Raw genomic sequence first — 19,997 nt, forward strand, 5'->3', positions numbered from 1 at the left:
ACGTGATTCCACAAAAAGAGCTTGCAGTTAGCTTATTCACCACAAGATGTCGATCTCGCCTCTACCACGTGGAAGGCACAGAAAGGATTATATTTACCCAAAGAAGGGAAATGATGTAACAGCAGGAAGAGAAGTTGCAGGAGGTGAGAGAACACGTGGCTGGAAGAGGTAATTGTGTGAATCTTGTTATATATGGAGCAGAGCAGAGGTTTGGGGTGGGCATGCTTTGTTACAGAGGAGGACATAGTACACCTGTCACTATCCTGATCATCCCTCTTGATGAGACTTATATATAACTGCTGTGACAGTTTTCTATTGCTCCCCTACATAGATTATGCGTGGCATCTCACCTTGCTAGTAATAACTTAGTTCAGTCACATAACAGAGACAAGAGAAGATATCTATACTCAGGGCCGTAACTGGAAAACACCGGGCCCCCTGTAAAAATTTGGATGGGGGCCAGCTCAAGGCCGTTTTGGGGGGCAGGAGAGGTCGCAGCCAGGCATGCTCAAATAACTAATTTGGATGAAATCCTAATAGGTGTTCTTTCATCCCGCTAATTACATCACCTGTGCGGATGGGCGAGGGGGAGTTAATCTTACCTTCGTCTTTTTTGCTCTGTCCCTCGGCACCTCCCACGAAGCTCCCGTCCGGCTGCAACACACGCTGGGCTCTCACATCTGTGTACGAGATCTTGTGCTTTCCGGCAGGCTGGTACAGTCATTGGCTCGGCATAGCAATAGGCGGGACCATTCTGTACTACTGACTGCAGAGTGCTCCTCCAGGAACGAGCAAGCCATTTGCCCGCTCGAGTACAGAGAAGGGACGCTGGAGCCTGTGTGGCTAAGGCAGGCCTGGGCAATCTAATGCTGGGAATACACGGTATGGCTCGATTGATAATTTCAGACATTTCCGATCACCCGCCTGATCGATTCTGCGCTCGATACCGCAGGGGGGACAATGGAAAAAGATAAGGAAAACGAGCAGAAGATAAGAGAAACGCCCACGGGGTCAAGCGGGGAATCGATCGGGCGGCAGAATCGAGGCACGGAAACTCACCGTGTATTCCCAGCATAAGGCTCTTTGACTTTGTAATTAGTAATTCAGTGCCTCCTTTCCTTCTCACAGTTGCGTCACGAAGTCAATTATCTCTCCCTCCCCACTGAATGTGTATCTGTAATTAATTGCCAACCGTCTCAGTGAAATACGGCACTTCTGTTTAGAACACGGTAGAGAGGAGTGGGAAGTGCTGGCAATCACTCCACTAGCAGAGAACGGGCCTACCTGGAGAACAGAGCACACAGACAGCAGCGCTGAAAGGAAAATAACCTTCTGATCTGACAGGTACAGGCAAAACACGTGTAGCTGGCAGCCCAGCTGTGACCTTGGTAAGATTAGTTTGCATACATAAGGCTCTGTTCTGAAGTTTATTCCCCCTCCCCCCACCTTTTTTTTTAACCCTAAGGATGCACTTATTAAACTCTGAAATCACCAGGGCCAGCATGCACTTTCAGACCATGCTGGGCTTTGCATTTTAACAAAGAAAACCCTAGTTCATATCTATGTTTGAGTTTGCAGCTTCTCTTTGTGATCTGATCTGTAGGACATGCTGAGCCTTGTGGTTCCACAATGATTCCTCATCAAATTAATGCATTCAGCTGGAAACAATCAATGGTGTCCTCAAACAGCAGGGAAAACTTTACCAAACAGATGATTGGTGGTGGAATAAACCCCAAAACATCAACTGAACGATTGTGGTTGATTGCTACCATTAACGATGCCCAATACATATAACTGTATAGTACTGGACACGTGTTAGCTATGTGATGTGTGTTGCACCTGCACTGTGAGCTGGATTTGTGTAGCTGCAAATAAAAGTCTATTTTTGCTTTAAAAAAACAAAAACAAACAAAAAGCACTGTCATATCACATCGAAAACAACCACAAAGCAGTTTATACTAAAATGTCCAAATCCAGAGTTGTCCGAAAGAGGATTATCCACGCTTCATTATGTTGAATACAGGACTCAACTTACAACTTCAACATACAATATCCCAAAACACAACCTGTTTGTACACAGGGAGCCACCTGTAATTTGGCATGTATCATGCCTTGTTAGCAGACTAATTCAGTTTTTATAAACCCTGGTACACACCATGCAATTTCCCATCAGATAGATGGGTCGAATAGATAATTTCCGACAGCTCCGATCTGAATTCTGATCATCTTTGTGATCGATTTGCATAGAAGTGATCAGAAATATGATTGGAAATCAGATCAGATCTGTCGGAAAATATTGACCCATCTATCTGATAGGAAATTGCATGGTGTGTACCAGGCTTCAAACAGATGGAAAGTGCCATGCTCCTCTGTTTAGATCTAATGCCTAGTACACACCATACAATATTCTGTTAGATTTTCTGTAATCAGGTTATTTTCTGTAAAGTATTGGTAGAGACTGGTCATTATCTCTGGTGCATTGTCTTCTGGTGATCTCCTGCTGAGTAGAACAATGCCTAATTGCTCGGCAGATAGATGGTTAGATAGATCATTTCCAACATGTTGGATATTGTCTATCTGGCAGGTAAATCTAATGCTGGGTTTACACCATACAATTTTCTGTTATGCTGGGAATACACGGTACGTTTCTGCACCGTGTATCGAGCAGCTGATCCGGCTAGCTGATAATATTCAGCTGGTCCGATCACGCTGCTCGACCCACGCCTGCTCGATCCCGGCCGGCGGACAGGCGGTAATCGATCCGCGCGGACGGAGTCGATCCGGCGGCTAATCGGCCGCCGGATCGACCCGTGTATTCCCAGCATTAGATTCTTCTGTTAGATTTTTCTGTTAGATATTCTGTAAAGCCCCATCTACAAGATACGATTCTTTGTGCGATTCGATTACGATTCTATGTACGATCTGATTAAATCTGACATGTCCGATCGGGATTCGATTTAATTCGTTTTGCCATTTTTTTGCAATGGCAAATCAAACTGAATCGAATCGAATCCCGATCGGACATGTCGGATTTAATCAAATTGTATATAGAATCGTAATCGAATCGTACAAAGAATGGTATCGTGTAGATTGGGCTTTAGAATGCATAATTAGATTATTTTCTGTAGAGAATGATAAGTATCTCTGGTGCATTGTCTTCTGTTTATCTCCTAAACAACAATGCCTAATTGCTCGGGAAATAGATTGTAAGATAGATACATTTCCATCATGTTGAACTTTATCTATCTGGCAGCTAAATCTTAAGCTGGCCATACACTGGCCCGATTTTCCGCCGTTTCGACAGCAGATTCGATCACTGGGATCGAATCTGCTGCCAATCGTTCGCTCTACACGCCGAATTTCGATCCATTTCGTCCGATCCCATCGATCGCTCCGTGCGGAAAATTACCGTCGGTCGCCCGCGGGTAGGGAGCGCGTCGCTAGCGGCGTTCGAGTGGCCCGACGACTGACGCAATAGAGCGGCAATACATTACCAGCTCCGCCGGCGCGACTCCCCCCGGTCACCGCTGCTCCGTGTCCGCGCTCTACTGCTTAAACTTCCTGCCGGGCAGGAAGAAGTAAAGCATGCTGGACCTGGAGACCAGCGCGGACACGGAGCAGCGGAGACCTGGGGTCTGGAGTCGTGCCGGCGGAGCAGGTAATGTATGCAGGCATGGGGAGCGGCGGCAGCACCACCACCACCACAACAGATTGTGAACGGTTTCAGGCTGAAATCGGTTCACAATCTGTTTGCAGTAAAGGTAGCCATACGATCCCTCTCTGATCAGATTCGATCAGAGAGGGATCTATCTGTTGGTCGAATCTGATGGCAAATCGACCAGTGTATGGCTAGCTTAATGCTGGGCATACACGGCGCGATAATGCACCGGTATAGAGCCAGCGGTGCGTGGATCGATTCCCACTCATCCCGGTGGGCACTTCCTTATCTGCGCTTTGTTTTTGCCCATTGTCCGCCCGTGGGGATCGAGCCGGGAATCGATCCAAGCGGTGATCGGACACGTCGGAAATTATCAATTGAGCCATTAGCGGCTCGATTGATAAGAAAATACACCGCCGTGTATGCCCAGCATAACAGAAAATTGTATGGTGTAAACCCAGCATAACAGAAAATCTTACAGAAAATTGTATGGTGTGTACTAGGAATACCTCCTTACCCCTCATGAGACGCAGAAACTTTGTATAAGCAGCAAATAATCCTGAAAAAGGCTTTTAGAATATGCAGTTGTACATGGATAACAGTGGGTAGAGCCAGTTTTTGCTCCACGTTGTGAGCTGTGCATGTGCAGCCCCAATGCCTACACAAAGTGTTGTAACTAATGGGTGCAGCGGTGAGTCTGGGCACTGCACAAGCATTTCAAAATTGGTGATTTTAGGTATCGTTGATAATTAAGCCATGCACCCCAGTTTTTTAATAGTTCTATGCCAGAGCTTCTAGTATTTGTTGTACAGAGCAGTTGATTGAGTAGAGGTTTTCCACCTGAAAGTGATGTACTTTTTCCAGGTTTTGGCTTGTCACGTTCACTTTAAGACAGATGGATCATTTCTTTAAGCACACCTGAACTGACAGTCACATGGAGGCTCAGTGTTCTCTCCAGGCTCTTTTAGCCAGCTCCACAAGCTGACATCAGCTTGTTTCCTCCTCATTCTTCTCCTATGCTGTAAGCAGACTTGCATTGGCCATGCATTCCCACGGTTGGCTACTTTTTCATGCCACCCAGCTGGAAAAACTTCTGGGGAGAACACTGTATGTGTTGCTGCCGACCGCAGCTGCTACTGATTGATGCTCATGCTGTGACCCCTTCTGCCCCCCAAAACAGGGCTGTATGGCTTGCAGCCCCTATTGTTACGCCCCTATATATACAGAATATAGCTATGTTCCTCCAGTGCTGGCATTTCCCCGTATACCCTCCTCTGCCTCCAGCATTGCCTTATAACCATGCACTATAGCCATATCCCCTATCATTCCACCCCCCCCCCAGTATTTAACTCCCTCCTGGGGTAATACTAAACTTGGGTAGTCGTCAGGGCAGAGGCCCGGGGCACCAGTCTCTGGGAGTGCAGCCCTGAGGGTGTGTTTGTGCCCCCCACCCCTCCCCGAACAGTTTAGAGTTACGACTCTGCATGTTTGAGATGCTACCTAATACTGGGGTTACATCTGCCCATCCTGGGAAGGGAGGCTGCTTAATACTGGGCATACATCTGGCAGTCTATATTGGGGAGCAAGCTGCCTCATACTGGGGGTGCATCTGCCTATCTAACTTGGGGAGAGGGGCTGCTGAATATTGGGGCACACTTGCCTGTCCTAGGAAGAGAGACTGCTTTATACTGGGGGTATATTTAGAAATCTATACTTGCGGTACGTCTGGCTATCTAGCCTGGGAGGAGGGTATCCTAATACTGGGAGTACATCTGCCTATCCTCGAAGGGAGGATCCCTAATACTGGGGGTACATGTAACCTGGGGAGGGGAGATGCCTTATATATGGGGTACATCCAGGTATCTCTAATGGGGAGGGTGGGCTGCCTACTACTGGGGGTACTGGATAGTGGGGCTGGCTGGATAGTGTAATGGTTAAGGGCTGTGCCTCTGACACGGGAGACCAGGGTTCAAATCTCGGCTCTGCCTGTTCAGTAAGCCAGCACCTATTCAGCAGGAGACCTTAGGCAAGTCTCCCTAACACTGCTACGGCCTATAGAGCGCGTCCTAGTGGCTGCAGCTCTGGCGCTTTGAGTCCGCCAGGAGAAAAGCGCTGTATAAGTGTTTGTCTTCTTTGTCTTTTACTTCTGCCTAGTCAGCTTGGGGAGAGAGACTGCTTAAAACTGGAGGCAAATCTGGATATCTAACTTGGGGAGGAAGACTACTTGATGCACCTGGCATTTGAAACCCTTCAGCACTTTATTTGGCCTGAGGAAGTGGGCAGAGACACAAAATACATGTTGCCTGTGCTTATTAAAAATTAATATTTATATAAAGGAATTTGGCATTATTGAGGTAAGCCACCTCCCCCTTTTCTCTTTTATTTGTTTTCAACTCAGTTTTAGACACTCCCGGGTGCCTCTTACCCCCTTTATGATGGCTTCCCGGGTCTTCCAGATGCTGACAAGTCAGACCACCCCTTGCCTTGAGCTCCATCACTCTGTTATCAATGGCTGGAGTGAAAAGGACTATCTACAGATGAGAGATGTCTGAATTCTATACCGAGGAAAAAGGTGAATGTTTAGTGATAGGAAGGGTGTGAGCAGGAATCCAGGCGCATGCATCTCTATGGAGAGAGCTTGCAGGGAGTAGTAGTTTTATTGTTAGGGTAGTCTGCCTTTATTCCTGAGAATGATACAAAGTATCTGTGTGGGGGTTTGTTTACATAATTGCCCCTTAGGGAGGGAGACCTAGAGAATAATATAATCTGTGAATAGTGCAGACCTGTGATTGGCTGATCTTGTATGCCATGGAATACTGAGCCCATAAGATCCTCGTGGAGCAGCTCCCACCTCCAGCTGGTGCCTGACACTCTCTGTGTTACCTTATCTCTATCTCTTATCCTATATCTAAAGCTGTTCTCTCTTCACACCCTCATCCATCTACCGCTGCCGGCACTGCTGTAACCTCCCAGGAATGTGAGCATGGAGAGGAGGAGAGAAGCACCAGATGATGAGCAAGGCGCACTGGGAGAGAGAACTGTGGTGCTGAATGTGCAGATACCACAGCTTATGGGATATTATCACCCTCTAGCAATGTATGTTCTTTTCTGTGCTCTGATTTTAATATTTTACTGCTTTCTAATATTTTCTAATATTTCACTGCTTTAATGTATTTTTTTAGAGCTAAGATCTGAGCTCAAAGAACAAAAGACCTGTGTGACGGGTGATAATCATTCTGTGGAGGAGGGTGTCATGATGCGTCCAATTAAAGAGGAAGAAGAAGAGACCTATGTGAGGAGTGATAGCAGTGTATGGAGGAGGGTGGCATGATGGGGACCATTAAAGAAGAAGGAGAGACCTATGTGAGGAGTGATCAGCAGTGTATAGAGCAGGGTGGCATAATGAGGACAATTAAAGAGGAAGAAGGAGAGACCTATGTGAGGAGTGATCAGCAGTGTATAGAGCAGGGTGGCATGATGGGGACAACTAAAGAAGAAGAAGAAGAAGAAGAAGAGATCAATGTGAGGAGTGATCAGCAGTCTATGGAGGAGGGTGGCATGATGGGGACAATTAAAGAGGAAGAAGAGATCTATGTGAGGAGTGATCAGCATTCTATGGAGGAGGGTGACAGGATGATGACAATTAAAGAAGAAGGAGAGACCTATGTGATGAGTGATCAGCAGTCTACGGAGGAGGGTGGCATAATGAGGACAATTAAAGAGGAAGAAGACACATATGTGAGGAGTGATCAGCAGTGTGTGGTGGAGGGTGGGAGGATGATGACAATTAAAAAGGAAGAAGATGAAACATATGTGAGGAGTGACCAGCAGTCTATGGAGGAGGGTGACGTGATAAGGACTAGTGAAGAGGACATTATTACTGGGATGAGCATTGGTGAGTGATAAATGTATCTCCTTTCAATGTCCATGGCATATACAGTGCTGTCCATAATTATTCATACCCCTGGGAAATTTTGACTTAAAAGTTACTTTTATTCAACCATCAAGTAATTTTTGACGGGAAATGACATAGGTGTCTCCCAAAAGATAATAAGACGATGTAACAAAAAAAAAAAATATTTTCAGCTTTTTTTTTTTACATTTGAGCAAAAAGTGTCCAGTCCAAAATTATTCATACCCTTCACAAACTGTCACAGTCTGTGGGAAAATCCAAAGTTCTATACCACTCCAAATAGTCCAAGCTTTTCTAAAGCATCCTAATACCCTGATTAATATGGAACAGCTGTTTTAATCAACCCAGCAAGTAAAAAACAGCAGCTCTCTGCAGTTGGTTTGTAGACAGTCATGGCTAAGACAAAGGAGCTCAGTGAGGACCTGCGGCTGTGCTTTGTGGCTGCTCAGGAAAGGGCTACAAGACCATTTCTAAATGTTCTGAAAGTTCCAGTGGCTACAGTGCAAAGTATTATTAAAAATTGCCAACTGCACAAAAACACAATTGCTAACTTCCAGCTGGGGCCCCTGGGCTGTCATGTGGACCAGTGTTTGTGATTTTAAATTTCTTTTTTGCAGCTTCTAGGATGCAGTTGACAGGTGAGTGGTTAGGGAGGGGACCGTGTGGGAGATGTGCCTACACGGGGCGTCCCTGTAAACGATGCAATTCACGATTGCGTCCAACTGAAGCCTCCCACCTGAATGCTAATTTATGTAATTCCTGCTAGATTCGGTACAGCAGGCAAAGGGTGTATGACCGTACACCTGATTGGCTGACTGGCGTCTGCTGGCCAGATAGAGGCAGGATATTGCTCTAGCTGGAAGTTAGCAATTGTGTTTTTGTGCAGTTGGCATTCAGTTTAGAGGTGGTGGGGTGAGTTCCCTGGAGGTGAGAGGTCCAGGGCTTGCCAACACTTCCCTCTAGGTGTCGCATGGTGGTTTGAGGGCCCCAGCGAGTGAGAGAGACCTGCGGCCCCTGGGCTGTCATGTGGACCAGTGTTTATTATTAAAAAAATACAAGATGTTCCACACTGTGGAAAATCTCAGAGGATATGGTCGGAAGCCAAAAGTGACACCTGTGCTGGCCAGGAGGATAGTGAGAGAGGTGAAAAGAATCCAAGGATCACCAACAGGGCCATCATAAGGAATTTGGGCTCTGCAGGTGGCAATGTCTCGAGGCAGACAATCCAACGGACACTGCACATTGCTGGGTTCCACTGATGCAGACCAAGGAGGACGCCACTTCTCCATATAAGGCACACAAAAGCTTGCTTGGTCTTAGCAAATGCTCATCTGGACAAAGAAGAAGACTTCTGGACTTCTGTGTGATGGTCAGTTGAAACAAAGATTTCATTGTTTGGTCACAATGATGTTTCCTTCATTTGGGAAAAAAAAAAAAAAAACTTCAACCCACAGAACATTATCCCCACTGTCAAACATGGTGGTGAGAACCTAATGCTTTATGGGTGTTTTTCAGCCAATGGACCAGGGAACCTAATCACAGTAAACGACACCATGAAAAAAGAGCAATACATGAGGATTCTCAACAACAACATCAGGCAGTCTGCAGAGAAACTTGGCCTTGGCCACCAGTGGACATTTAAGTATGACACACAGCAAAAGTGGTGAAGAAATGGTTAGCAGACAACAACATTAACGTTTTGGAGTGGCCCCGACAGAGTCCTGACTTGAATCCAATTGAAAATCTGTGGATGGAGCTAATGATCAGGGTGATGGCGAGAAGACCCCCCACTGGAGCAAATTGGAGACGGCACACAAGAAGACCCCCCAACCTGGAAAATGTGCAGTTCATTGCTAAAGATGAATGGGTAAAAATACCTGGGCAGACATACAAAAAGCTGGTCTGCAATTTTAGGAAGCGTCTGATTGCTGCAATAGCCAATAAATGCTTTTCTATTGATTATTGAGAAGTGTATGAATAATTTTGGACTGGACACTTTTTGCTCAAGTGTAAATAAAAGCTGACAAATGTTTGTTTTTTTCCACAGTAATGCCACTTGTACATCGTCTTATTATCTTTTGGGAGACACCAATGTCATTTCCCGTCAAAAAATGACTTGCTGGTTGAATAAAGGTAACTTTAAGTCAAAATTTGCTAGGGGTATGAGTAATTATGGGCAGCACTGTAAGCTGTGTGTTCCAAATGTATACAGGAGTCGAGTCTGAGGAAGGCTTCATAGCTTAAACTTTACTACTTTTCTTCTAAGTTAGCCAATAAATGGTATCATCTTAATTCAAAACTTCTTGCTTTCACTAGTGCAATAAGCTAACTCTAACTGAATGACAAAGCTAACAATTATTAAGCTAACTCTCTAACTGAATCACTAAACTATCAATCACAGGTTCAGTGAGTCTCAAATGTGCACAAATCAATTACAAAATGCAAATACACAGCACTGCTCTCTCCAGCACAACCTCTCACACAGTACTGAGTAACAGCAAGGAGATAATCCAAGATGGCATCCGCCTTATATAGGAAAGGGTGTGCCCAGAGCTCAGCTTTAAAAAATTGTGCTTCTGTAATGGACTCAAAGCCATAATTACAGCTTGCATCCGTAGACATGGGTGCACTGGTAGTGAGAATTTGTAATCGCGACAAAATACGGATTATGACTACGGTGCTGTAGTCCACTATTAAGACTTGTCACTACAGATATCCATTAATTACAAATCATTACGCCCAACACTACATGGGACAATGGAGGTGGCAAAAGGGAGTTAGACTGGCCTCCCCTTGACCATCCAGGGCGACACCACCAGACCAGATGCTGCCCCACAACTCCTACCCTTCCCAGCACCATGTAGGGGGACCCAATGGGCAGTGAAAGGGAGGTACCGTCCCTGCCTACGCCTGCTGCTCCAGGCATGTGTAGTGAGGTGCACCCTGCTGCCGACTGTGTGGTCCAACAACCAGGATACACATTCCACTACATGCCGATGTAGGGCTGGGATAGCAGCCCTGGTAAAATAATGGAGGCAGAAGTTCTGCCATTGTGGCTCCAAAAAGCACATCAACTGGTGGAAGGGGACACTTTATACCAGCTGATAGGGCAGAAAGCTATTGGGCCAACAATCTTGCCAGGAGCCCATTCTTGTGCATCAATGTTGGGGGAATAATTTCTGGGAGAAAGGCCTGGAGCTGGGCGACAAACCGGGGGGAGAAGACAGCTGATGAGGTCTGGATGCTGCTTCCAGCCTGGTGTGCAGAGGGTTTGCGTGCAGTGGGACTGGGCAGGCTGCACATGATGCACAGAGTGATGGCTAGAGGAAGGCAAGAAGTATGTTGCAAAATATTCAGCTGATAAGCATGAAGAAATAAGAGGGGGAGGGGGGTGGAGAACGGAGTTAAAGGTGCGGAACAAGCGCTTTTGATTGTGGAAATGGGAGGATATTAGGTATGAAAAACAGGACTGTTTTGCCACAGAGAGTGCATTATTGAAGTTGTTCAAGACTGTTTTGAATGAGATGAAGTCCTCACTTGTGTTAATTTTCCTCCAACGCTGTTCAGCTACTCTAGAGAATTTTTTCGACTGTTTAGTAGCTATGGTCAGCCAGGGTTGGCGACTGACCCGATGAGGGCGGAAATTGGTAAGAGGGGTGAAGTCATCCATAACTTTTGTGATGGAGCTGTTGTAGTGTGTAGCAGCTGAGTCTGGGTCAGTGAAGGATTGTGTGAGGAGAGGTGCCAGGGCATCAGAGACAGGTTGCATGTCTAGATGTGTAGCTGCTGAGTCTGGGTCAGTGGAGGATTGTGTGAGGAGAGGTGCCAGGGCATCAGAGACAGGTTGCATGTCTAGATGTGTAGCTGCTGAGTCTGGGTCAGTGGAGGATTGTGTGAGGAGAGGTGCCAGGGCATCAGAGACAGGTTGCATGTCTAGATGTGTAGCTGCTGAGTCTGGGTCAGTGGAGGATTGTGTGAGGAGAGGTGCCAGGGCATCAGAGACAGGTTGCATGTCTAGATGTGTAGCTGCAGAGTCTGGGTCAGTGAAGGATTGTGTGAGGTGAGGTGCCAGGGCATCAGAGACAGGTTGCATGTCTAGATGTGTAGCTGCTGAGTCTGGGTCAGTGGAGGATTGTGTGAGGAGAGGTGCCAGGGCATCAGAGACAGATTGCATGTCTAGATGTGTAGCTGCTGAATCTGGGTCAATGGAGGATTGTGTGAGGAGAGGTGCCATGGCATCAGAGACAGGTTGCTTGTCTAGATGTGTAGCTGCTGAGTCTGGGTCAGTGGAGGATTGTGTGAGGAGAGGTGCCAGGGCATCAGAGACAGGTTGCATGTCTAGACGTGTAGCTGCTGAATCTGGGTCAATGGAGGATTGTGTGAGGAGAGGTGCCAGGGCATCAGAGACAGGTTGCTTGTCTAGATGTGTAGCTGCTGAGTCTGGGTCAGTGGAGGATTGTGTGAGGAGAGGTGCCAGGGCATCAGAGACAGGTTGCATGTCTAGACGTGTAGCTGCTGAATCTGGGTCAATGGAGGATTGTGTGAGGAGAGGTGCCAGGGCATCAGAGACAGGTTGCATGTCTAGATGTGTAGCTGCTGAGTCTGGGTCAGTGGAGGATTGTGTGAGGAGAGGTGCCAGGGCATCAGAGACAGGTTACATGTCTAGATGTGTAGCTGCTGAGTCTGGGTCAGTGGAGGATTGTGTGAGGAGAGGTGCCAGGGCATCAGAGACAGATTGCATGTCTAGATGTGTAGCTGCTGAGTCTGGGTCAGTGGAGGATTGTGTGAGGGGAGGTGCCAGGGCATCAGAGACAGGTTGCATGTCTAGATTAGAGATGGGCCGAACGGTTCCACGCGAACTTCGGTGGTTCGCGTTCCGCTGGCGAACCTTTGCGGAAGTTCGGTTCGCCCCATAATGCACCTTGAGGGTCAACTTTGACCCTCTACATCACAGTCAGCAAGCCCAGTGTAGCCAATTAGGCTACACTAGCCCCTGGAGCCCCACCCCCCCTTATATAAGGCAGGCAGCGGCGGCCATTACGGTCACTCGTGTGCTGCCTGCGTTAGTGAGAGTAGGGCGAGCTGCTGCAGACTGTCTCTCAGGGAAAGATTAGTTAGGCTTAACTTGTTCCTGGCTGGCTGCATACCTGTTCTGTGAACCCACCACTGCATACCTGTACTGTGAACCCACCACTGCATACCTGTTCAGTGAACCTGCCACTGCATACCTGTTCTGTGAACCCATCACTGCATACCTGTTCTGTGAACCCATCACTGCATACCTGTGCTGTGAACCCACCACTGCATACCTGTGCTGTGAACCCACCACTGCATACCTGTTCAGTGAACCCACCACTGCATACCTGTTCTGTTCAGTGGACCCGCCACTGTATACCTGTTTAGTGAACCCGCCACTGCATACCTGTTGTGTTCAGTGAACCTGCCACTGCATACCTGTTCAGTGAACCCGCCACTGTATACCTGTTCAGTGAACCCGCCACTGCATACCTGTTGTGTTCAGTGAACCTGCCACTGTATACCTGTACTGTTCAGTGAACCCGCCACTGCATACCTGTTCTGTTCAGTGAACCTGCCACTGTATACCTGTACTGTTCAGTGGATTGCTGAATTTTTTTAGGCCGCTGCTAGCAGCAGCCGCTGTAATAATTTTTCTGGTGCGTGTACATGACTGCCTAATTTTTCTGGCTGCACTGCGGGCAGCTGCAACAACAAAAGAAAAGGCATGTACATGCGCCCATTCCCCTTCGTGATCATTACCTTGCCGTGGTGAAGGGGCTTGCGTATCACAATGAAGCAATGACCGGCGCCTCGATGAGTGTCTCGGGGGGCACACAAAAGATAATAAGGTCGTTGCTTCATTGTGGTCAGACCAAATTTGATCAGCTGGACAGTCACTGTTCTGTCATTCAGCTACATCAGCCAGGCGACCATATGGGCTGTAAAGCCACCAAAACCTGCACTCTCGCCATGGTGCGCACCAGTCCAGCACGGCCATCACTACACAAACAGCTGTTTGTGGTGCGTTACACGGTGAGTTTGGTGTGTCAGTGTGAAGCAGTACCTTAATTACACTACCTGATTGATGTATACACATGCAAGATGTTTTAAAGCACTTAAGGCCTGTCATTTAGCATTCAATGTGATTTCTGCCCTTAAAACGCTGCTTTGCGTCAAATCCAGAATTTTCTACGGGACTTTTGGCATGTATCACACTCCGCCATGCCCCCCTCCAGGTGTTAGACCCCTTGAAACATCTTTTCCATCAGTTTTGTGGCCAGCATAATTATTTTTTTTTTTTCAAAGTTCGCATCCCCATTGAAGTCTATTGCGGTTCGCGAACTTTAACGCGAACCGAACTTTACGCGAAAGTTCGCGAACCCGGTTCGCGAACCTAAAATCGGAGGTTCTGCCCATCTCTAGTCTAGATGTGTAGCTGCTGAGTCTGGGTCAGTGAAGGATTGTGTGAGGAGAGGTGCCAGGGCATCAGAGACAGGTTGCATGTCTAGATGTGTAGCTGCTGAGTCTGGGTCAGTGGAGGATTGTGTGAGGGGAGGTGCCTGGGCATCAGTGACAGGTTGCATGTCTAGATGTGTAGCTGCTGAGTCTGGGTCAGTGGAGGATTGTGTGAGGAGAGGTGCCAGGGCATCAGAGACAGGTTGCATGTCTAGATGTGTAGCTGCTGAGTCTGGGTCAGTGGAGGATTGTGTGAGGAGAGGTGCTAGGGCATCAGAGACAGGTTGCATGTCTAGATGTGTAGCTGCTGAGTCTGGGTCAGTGGAGGATTGTGTGAGGAGAGGTGCCAGGGCATCAGAGACAGGTTGCATGTCTAGATGTGTAGCTGCTGAGTCTGGGTCAGTGGAGGATTGTGTGAGGAGAGGTGCCAGGGCATCAGAGACAGGTTGCATGTCTAGATGTGTAGCTGCTAAGTCTGGGTCAGTGGAGGATTGTGTGAGGAGAGGTGCCAGGACATCAGAGACAGATTGCATGTCTAGATGTGTAGCTGCTGAATCTGGGTCAGTGGAGGATTGTGTGAGGAGAGGTGCCAGGGCATCAGAGACAGGTTGCATGTCTAGATGTGTAGCTGCTGAGTCTGGGTCAGTGGAGGATTGTGTGAGGAGAGGTGCCAGGGCATCAGAGACAGGTTGCATGTCTAGATGTGTAGCAGCAGAGTCTGGATCAGTGAAGGATTGTGTGAGGAGAGGTGCCAGGGCATCAGAGACAGATTGCATGTCTAGATGTGTAGCTGCTGAGTCTGGGTCAGTGAAGGATTGTGTGAGGAGAGGTTCCAGGGCATCAGAGACAGGTTGCATGTCTAGATGTGTAGCTGCAGAGTCTGGGTCAGTGGAGGATTGTGTGAGGAGAGGTGCCAGGGCATCAGAGACAGGTTGCATGTCTAGATGTGTAGCTGCAGAGTCTGGGTCAGTGAAGGATTGTGTGAGGAGAGGTGCCAGGACATCAGAGACAGATTGCATGTCTAGATGTGTAGCTGCTGAGTCTGGGTCAGTGGAGGATTGTGTGAGGAGAGGTGCCAGGACATCAGAGACAGATTGCATGTCTAGATGTGTAGCTGCTGAGTCTGGGTCAGTGGAGGATTGTGTGAGGAGAGGTGCCAGGGCATCAGAAAAAGGTTGCATGTCTAGATGTGTAGCTGCTGAGTCTGGGTCAGTGGAGGATTGTGTGAGAAGAGGTGCCAGGGCATCAGAGACAGGTTGCATGTCTAGATGTGTAGCTGCTGAGTCTGGGTCAGTGGAGGATTGTGTGAGGAGAGGTGCCAGGGCATCAGAGACAGGTTGCTTGTCTAGATGTGTAGCTGCTGAGTCTGGGTCAGTGGAGAATTGTGTGAGGAGAGGTGCCAGGGCATCAGAGACAGGTTGCATGTCTAGATGTGTAGCTGCTGAGTCTGGGTCAGTGGAGGATTGTGTGAGGAGAGGTGCCAGGGCATCAGAGACAGATTGCATGTCTAGATGTGTAGCTGCTGAGTCTGGGTCAGTGGAGGATTGTGTGAGGAGAGGTGCCAGGGCATCAGAGACAGGTTACATGTCTAGATGTGTAGCTGCTGAGTCTGGGTCAGTGGAGGATTGTGTGAGGAGAGGTGCCAGGGCATCAGAGACAGGTTGCATGTCTAGATTGTGATAGTTTCTGCAAGTATGTGAGTGTGCTTGTGCCAGGGTGGTAGGGAAAGAGGAGGAGAGAAAGAAGTTTAGCAAGTTATGGTCAGAGAGAGGGAGCTGATCATTAGTAAAATCAGTAACAGAACAGAGACGAGTGCACTCACTAGTGTCTGTCTATCTACTCACTCCTCACTCACTCACTATCTCACAACTCACCAGATTCTGTCACACAACTCAATCCACACACAACTGATTCTCTGCAGCACAATGCAGCGCACTGTCTCCCTCAATATCCTCCTCCTCACTGAGCCCACAGAATGGCTGACAGTCTCACCTCTCTTATATGCACACCGTGGTACACTGATTGGACTAAAATGACCCCGTTTTTTTTTTTCAATGGTAATTTTCAGAAATTTTAGTCCAATCACAGGACTGGGAAATACTCGGAAGTATTGGACCAATCTCTGATTGGTCCGATGCTTCTGAGCTCAGTGATTGGGTGACATTTCCGAGTTGCTGTAATGCGGCATTCTGACATTGCTGCATTTATGTTTTGGAAACCAGCGTTCCGATAGACATTTCAAACCATCCCTAGTCACAGTTTCTTAACCATCCTGCGACCGCCTAACCTTTATTGGCGGCTGCAGAGTGGTTCTGTTGTTTTTAGCCCCGCCATATGCCATCATCTCACGAGGAGCGAGATGTGACAGTAGCTCACACGAGCGCAAACTCCTTATGTCTATATATGTACAGTGTAGCGTATGTATCGTAGTGTAGGGCCAATTTGGAGGGGGGGAGGGGGGAAGGAAAGAAAAAAAAATGCAAACATTTCGCTCCTTTTTTTTTATTAATATAAAAAAATAAATTGCAACAGCAATCAGATAACACCAAAAGAAAACTCTATTTGTGGGAAGAAAAGGAGGTAAAATTAATTTGGGTGCTAAGGTGTATGACCGAACAATAAACCGTTAAAGTTGTGAAGTGCAGAATTGTAAACAATGGCCTGGTCACTAGGGGGGTATAAACCTCTGGTCCTCAAGTGGTTATTTTGCACAATTGGGAATAAGAGAGAGAAACATGTACATTACACGGGGCATATGAGTGACACGAGGACACAGCGGTAATAAGAATGTGGAAGTGACACCACATTGCTCTACAAACATAACACAGATCTCTTGCTATAAGTACATATAGGTCTGTTGTCACAGGAGTAACACATTGTTTCCACTGTCTCATCAAGCTCTACATTCACTGCTGCTCAATGTATGGCCAATGCTTTAGGTGTGGGAGGGGTCAGTGAGATGCAAATAACTCTGACGTGTATGCAAATATAATGCAGATTGTATGCAGATAATCAGATTGGTCAGGAAATGCATTTGATTGGCTGAACTCCCAGCTACATAAAATTTTCATGCAAGCCAAAGTTGTAGTCATGTGATTGGCCGCCTGTAATGAGCTCCACTTTCTGCAGTTCTCAGTCAGGCTGATAACTTGTGATGGTCAGTGACATGCCAATAACTCTGAGATGGTGCAAACTGTATGCTAATTTTATGCAAAGCTATGCAGCTGCTGCATCTGGTCCATTTCCAGCCTGCACAAACTTTGCCTCAACTTGGAATTATCAGCAGCTCACTGACCATCCCTAATGATAATTGTTCCTCCCCTCAGAATTATCTAACAGGAAGTGATGATGTTTCTCTATTTGCAGCACAGAGTCCCGGCATCAGGAACCTCTCAGAGACTCGACTCTCTGTATCCACAGACTGTACAACGGATGATGATGTCACTGGACAAGAGTCTCCTGCAGATATCCTGGTTACCCCAAATATTCCCCCAGACCCCCCTCACCTGTATGATCCTGAGGGGCCTCATACCCAGCACCGCTCTCCCTCTGCTGGAGGGTCTCATTCCTGTTCCATATGTGGGAAATGTTTTGTGAATAAATCAAGTCTTGGCATACACAAGAGAATTCACACTGGTGATAAGCCCTATTCATGTGCTGAGTGTGGCAAATGTTTTGTACAGAAATCAGTGCTTGTCATCCATGAGAGATCTCACACTGGAGAGAAGCCCTATTCATGTGCTGCATGTGGGAAATGTTTTGCATGGAAATCAAGTCTTGTCATACATGAGAAATCTCACACTGGAGAGAAACCTTATTCATGTGCTGAGTGTGGAAAATGTTTTGTACGGAAATCAAAACGTGTTAGTCATGAGAGATCTCACACTGGAGAGAAGCCCTATTCATGTGGTGAGTGTGGGAAATGTTTTGTAAACAAATCAAGTCTTGTTATACATGAAAGATTTCACACTGGAGAGAAGCCATATTCATGTGCTGAGTGTGGGAAATGTTTTGTACAGACATCAGAGCTTGTCATACATGAGAGATCTCACACAGGAGAGAAGCCCTATTCATGTGCTGAGTGTGGGAAATGTTATTTACAGAAATCACATCTTGACATCCATGAGAGATCTCACACTGGAGAGAAGCCCTATTCATGTGCTGAGTGTGGGAAATGTTTTGTACGGAAATCAAACCTTGTCATCCATGAGAGATCTCACACTGGAGAGAAGCCTTATTCATGTGCTGAGTGTGGGAAATGTTTTGTACAGAAATCTCATCTTCTCAGACATGAGATCTCACACTGGTGGTAAGTAAGAATCAGTGAAACATAACTTCACCTTTAGTGAGCCTGAACTGGCCACAGCATACTGCTCTCCATCTCCTCAAGAAAACTGAAGTAGGGAGTATGGAGAGTGGCGTGCAGCGGCCAATAACAGGCTTGTTCAGTTCCGCTTTAATGCCTTATAAACCAATGCACTGAGTAGCATGAAAGAGCCCCGGGATCTGTATAATATGCTGCCAGGTGCATCTAGCAAGAAATAAAAGAAATATTGGAAAATAACACTTACCACCAGAACATTTCTCACACTCAGTGCAGTAATAGAGCTTCTCACCAGTGCAGCCACACTTGTCATGGAATGGAGTGTGAACAGACACATTCTTCCACAAGCGCTTGCTGAGGAGGTTTGCAGAGGACCGGGGTAGGGAGAAAACAAAGAGTGCACTCAGACTACTGGAAATAGGAAGAAAGCTAGACGGTCGTAGACAGATCTCACCTGAAGATATAGCTGACAAGCCCATACTGGAGTTATCAGCAAGCAGGCTTATGTCCCCTTCTGACCAGGGAGCAGGTTGGTTGCAGCTTCTTTTCCCCCCAGGAAGGAAGCTTGTAGTTGGAGGGAGAGTCACTGGAACCGCTTGCTGGAAATGTAGCTGTTCGTGTCACAGTGCTGACTGTACCGTCACAGCTGTGTACACATGTGAGCTATGAAAGACTCACATATTGGGTGCAAGTCATCTATTTCCATAATGACTATATGGGCTGCCCCAGAGATGTGGCTTCTCTATATATTTCCTGAATCCTTTACTGGAAAATTTCTGATACAGTTTGCTATAGAGACGCGTCACATAGCTCGCTAACTCCTCACCAAGTGTTGGAGACTTACCACAGCGCCATCGTGCACTGAGTGGGTCAGGTCTGTGAATCGGATGCTTCCCCCTCCACAAGGCAGTATATCACCGCAGAGGTACCCAATCTAATGTGACCAAATCTGCTCTACCTGGATAAATTCCCCACACACTAATTATAATATATCCCCTATACTGAGTACCCATCACTGTTATTAATCTCCAGCTGACGTCCGAGCTCCTTCATATTACTGCTGGTTGTTTTGTATCCTGTAGGGCAACTGTTAATGTTTATGGCTGTTTTATAGTTTTTTATATATCTAAAAGTAGGCCAAGTGCTTGACGTTTACATGTATCCTGATGTGCCTATTCCAGGCCTCTAATGTATCATCTGACACTTTGTTGTACTCTCTCACTAATGTGTATTTGCCTTACTTCTACAATAAACTTGGTTACTTTAAAAAAAAATGTGTTATGGTTGTAATTACTCATATTTCCTCATGGAAGATGCTCTTATCCTGTTCTTACTACATCATCATGTCTGTTACTCTATGTGAGGTTGTGTTCCCCTTTAGACTGTCATTTGCATTGCCTGGCGGGGGGACATCACACTACTATTTAAAATAGACCTGAACTCAGATCTTCCTCTCTGCTCTAAAAGATAAGCAACAGCATAATAACATTTATTACAGAGGATACAAATCCTGCAATTACTCTGCAGTGTGTCTACTTCCTGCTTTCAAGGAAATAGCTCAGGGTTAACATCCTTTGTTTACAAATTAGCTGTTCTGCAGAGGCAGTAGGCTGACAACTGAGAGATCA

General features: G+C 46.8%; 1 protein-coding gene across 1 annotated transcript in view; it reads left to right on the forward strand.

Moving 5' to 3' along the window:
* Positions 1 to 19,547, forward strand: part of LOC137525344 (zinc finger protein 585A-like) — an 84,864-nt gene extending 65,317 nt beyond the window's left edge. Inside the window, exons 5-6 of the mRNA XM_068246398.1 lie at positions 6,980 to 7,553; positions 17,412 to 19,547. Of these exons, the coding sequence (XP_068102499.1) occupies positions 6,980 to 7,553; positions 17,412 to 18,358 (1,521 nt within the window). The 3' untranslated portion in view covers positions 18,359 to 19,547. The remainder of the gene's footprint in view (positions 1 to 6,979; positions 7,554 to 17,411) is intronic.
* Positions 19,548 to 19,997: the final 450 nt, after the last annotated feature.

Source organism: Hyperolius riggenbachi, chromosome 7 (assembly GCF_040937935.1).
Source record: "Hyperolius riggenbachi isolate aHypRig1 chromosome 7, aHypRig1.pri, whole genome shotgun sequence".
Classification (NCBI taxonomy): domain Eukaryota; kingdom Metazoa; phylum Chordata; class Amphibia; order Anura; family Hyperoliidae; genus Hyperolius; species Hyperolius riggenbachi.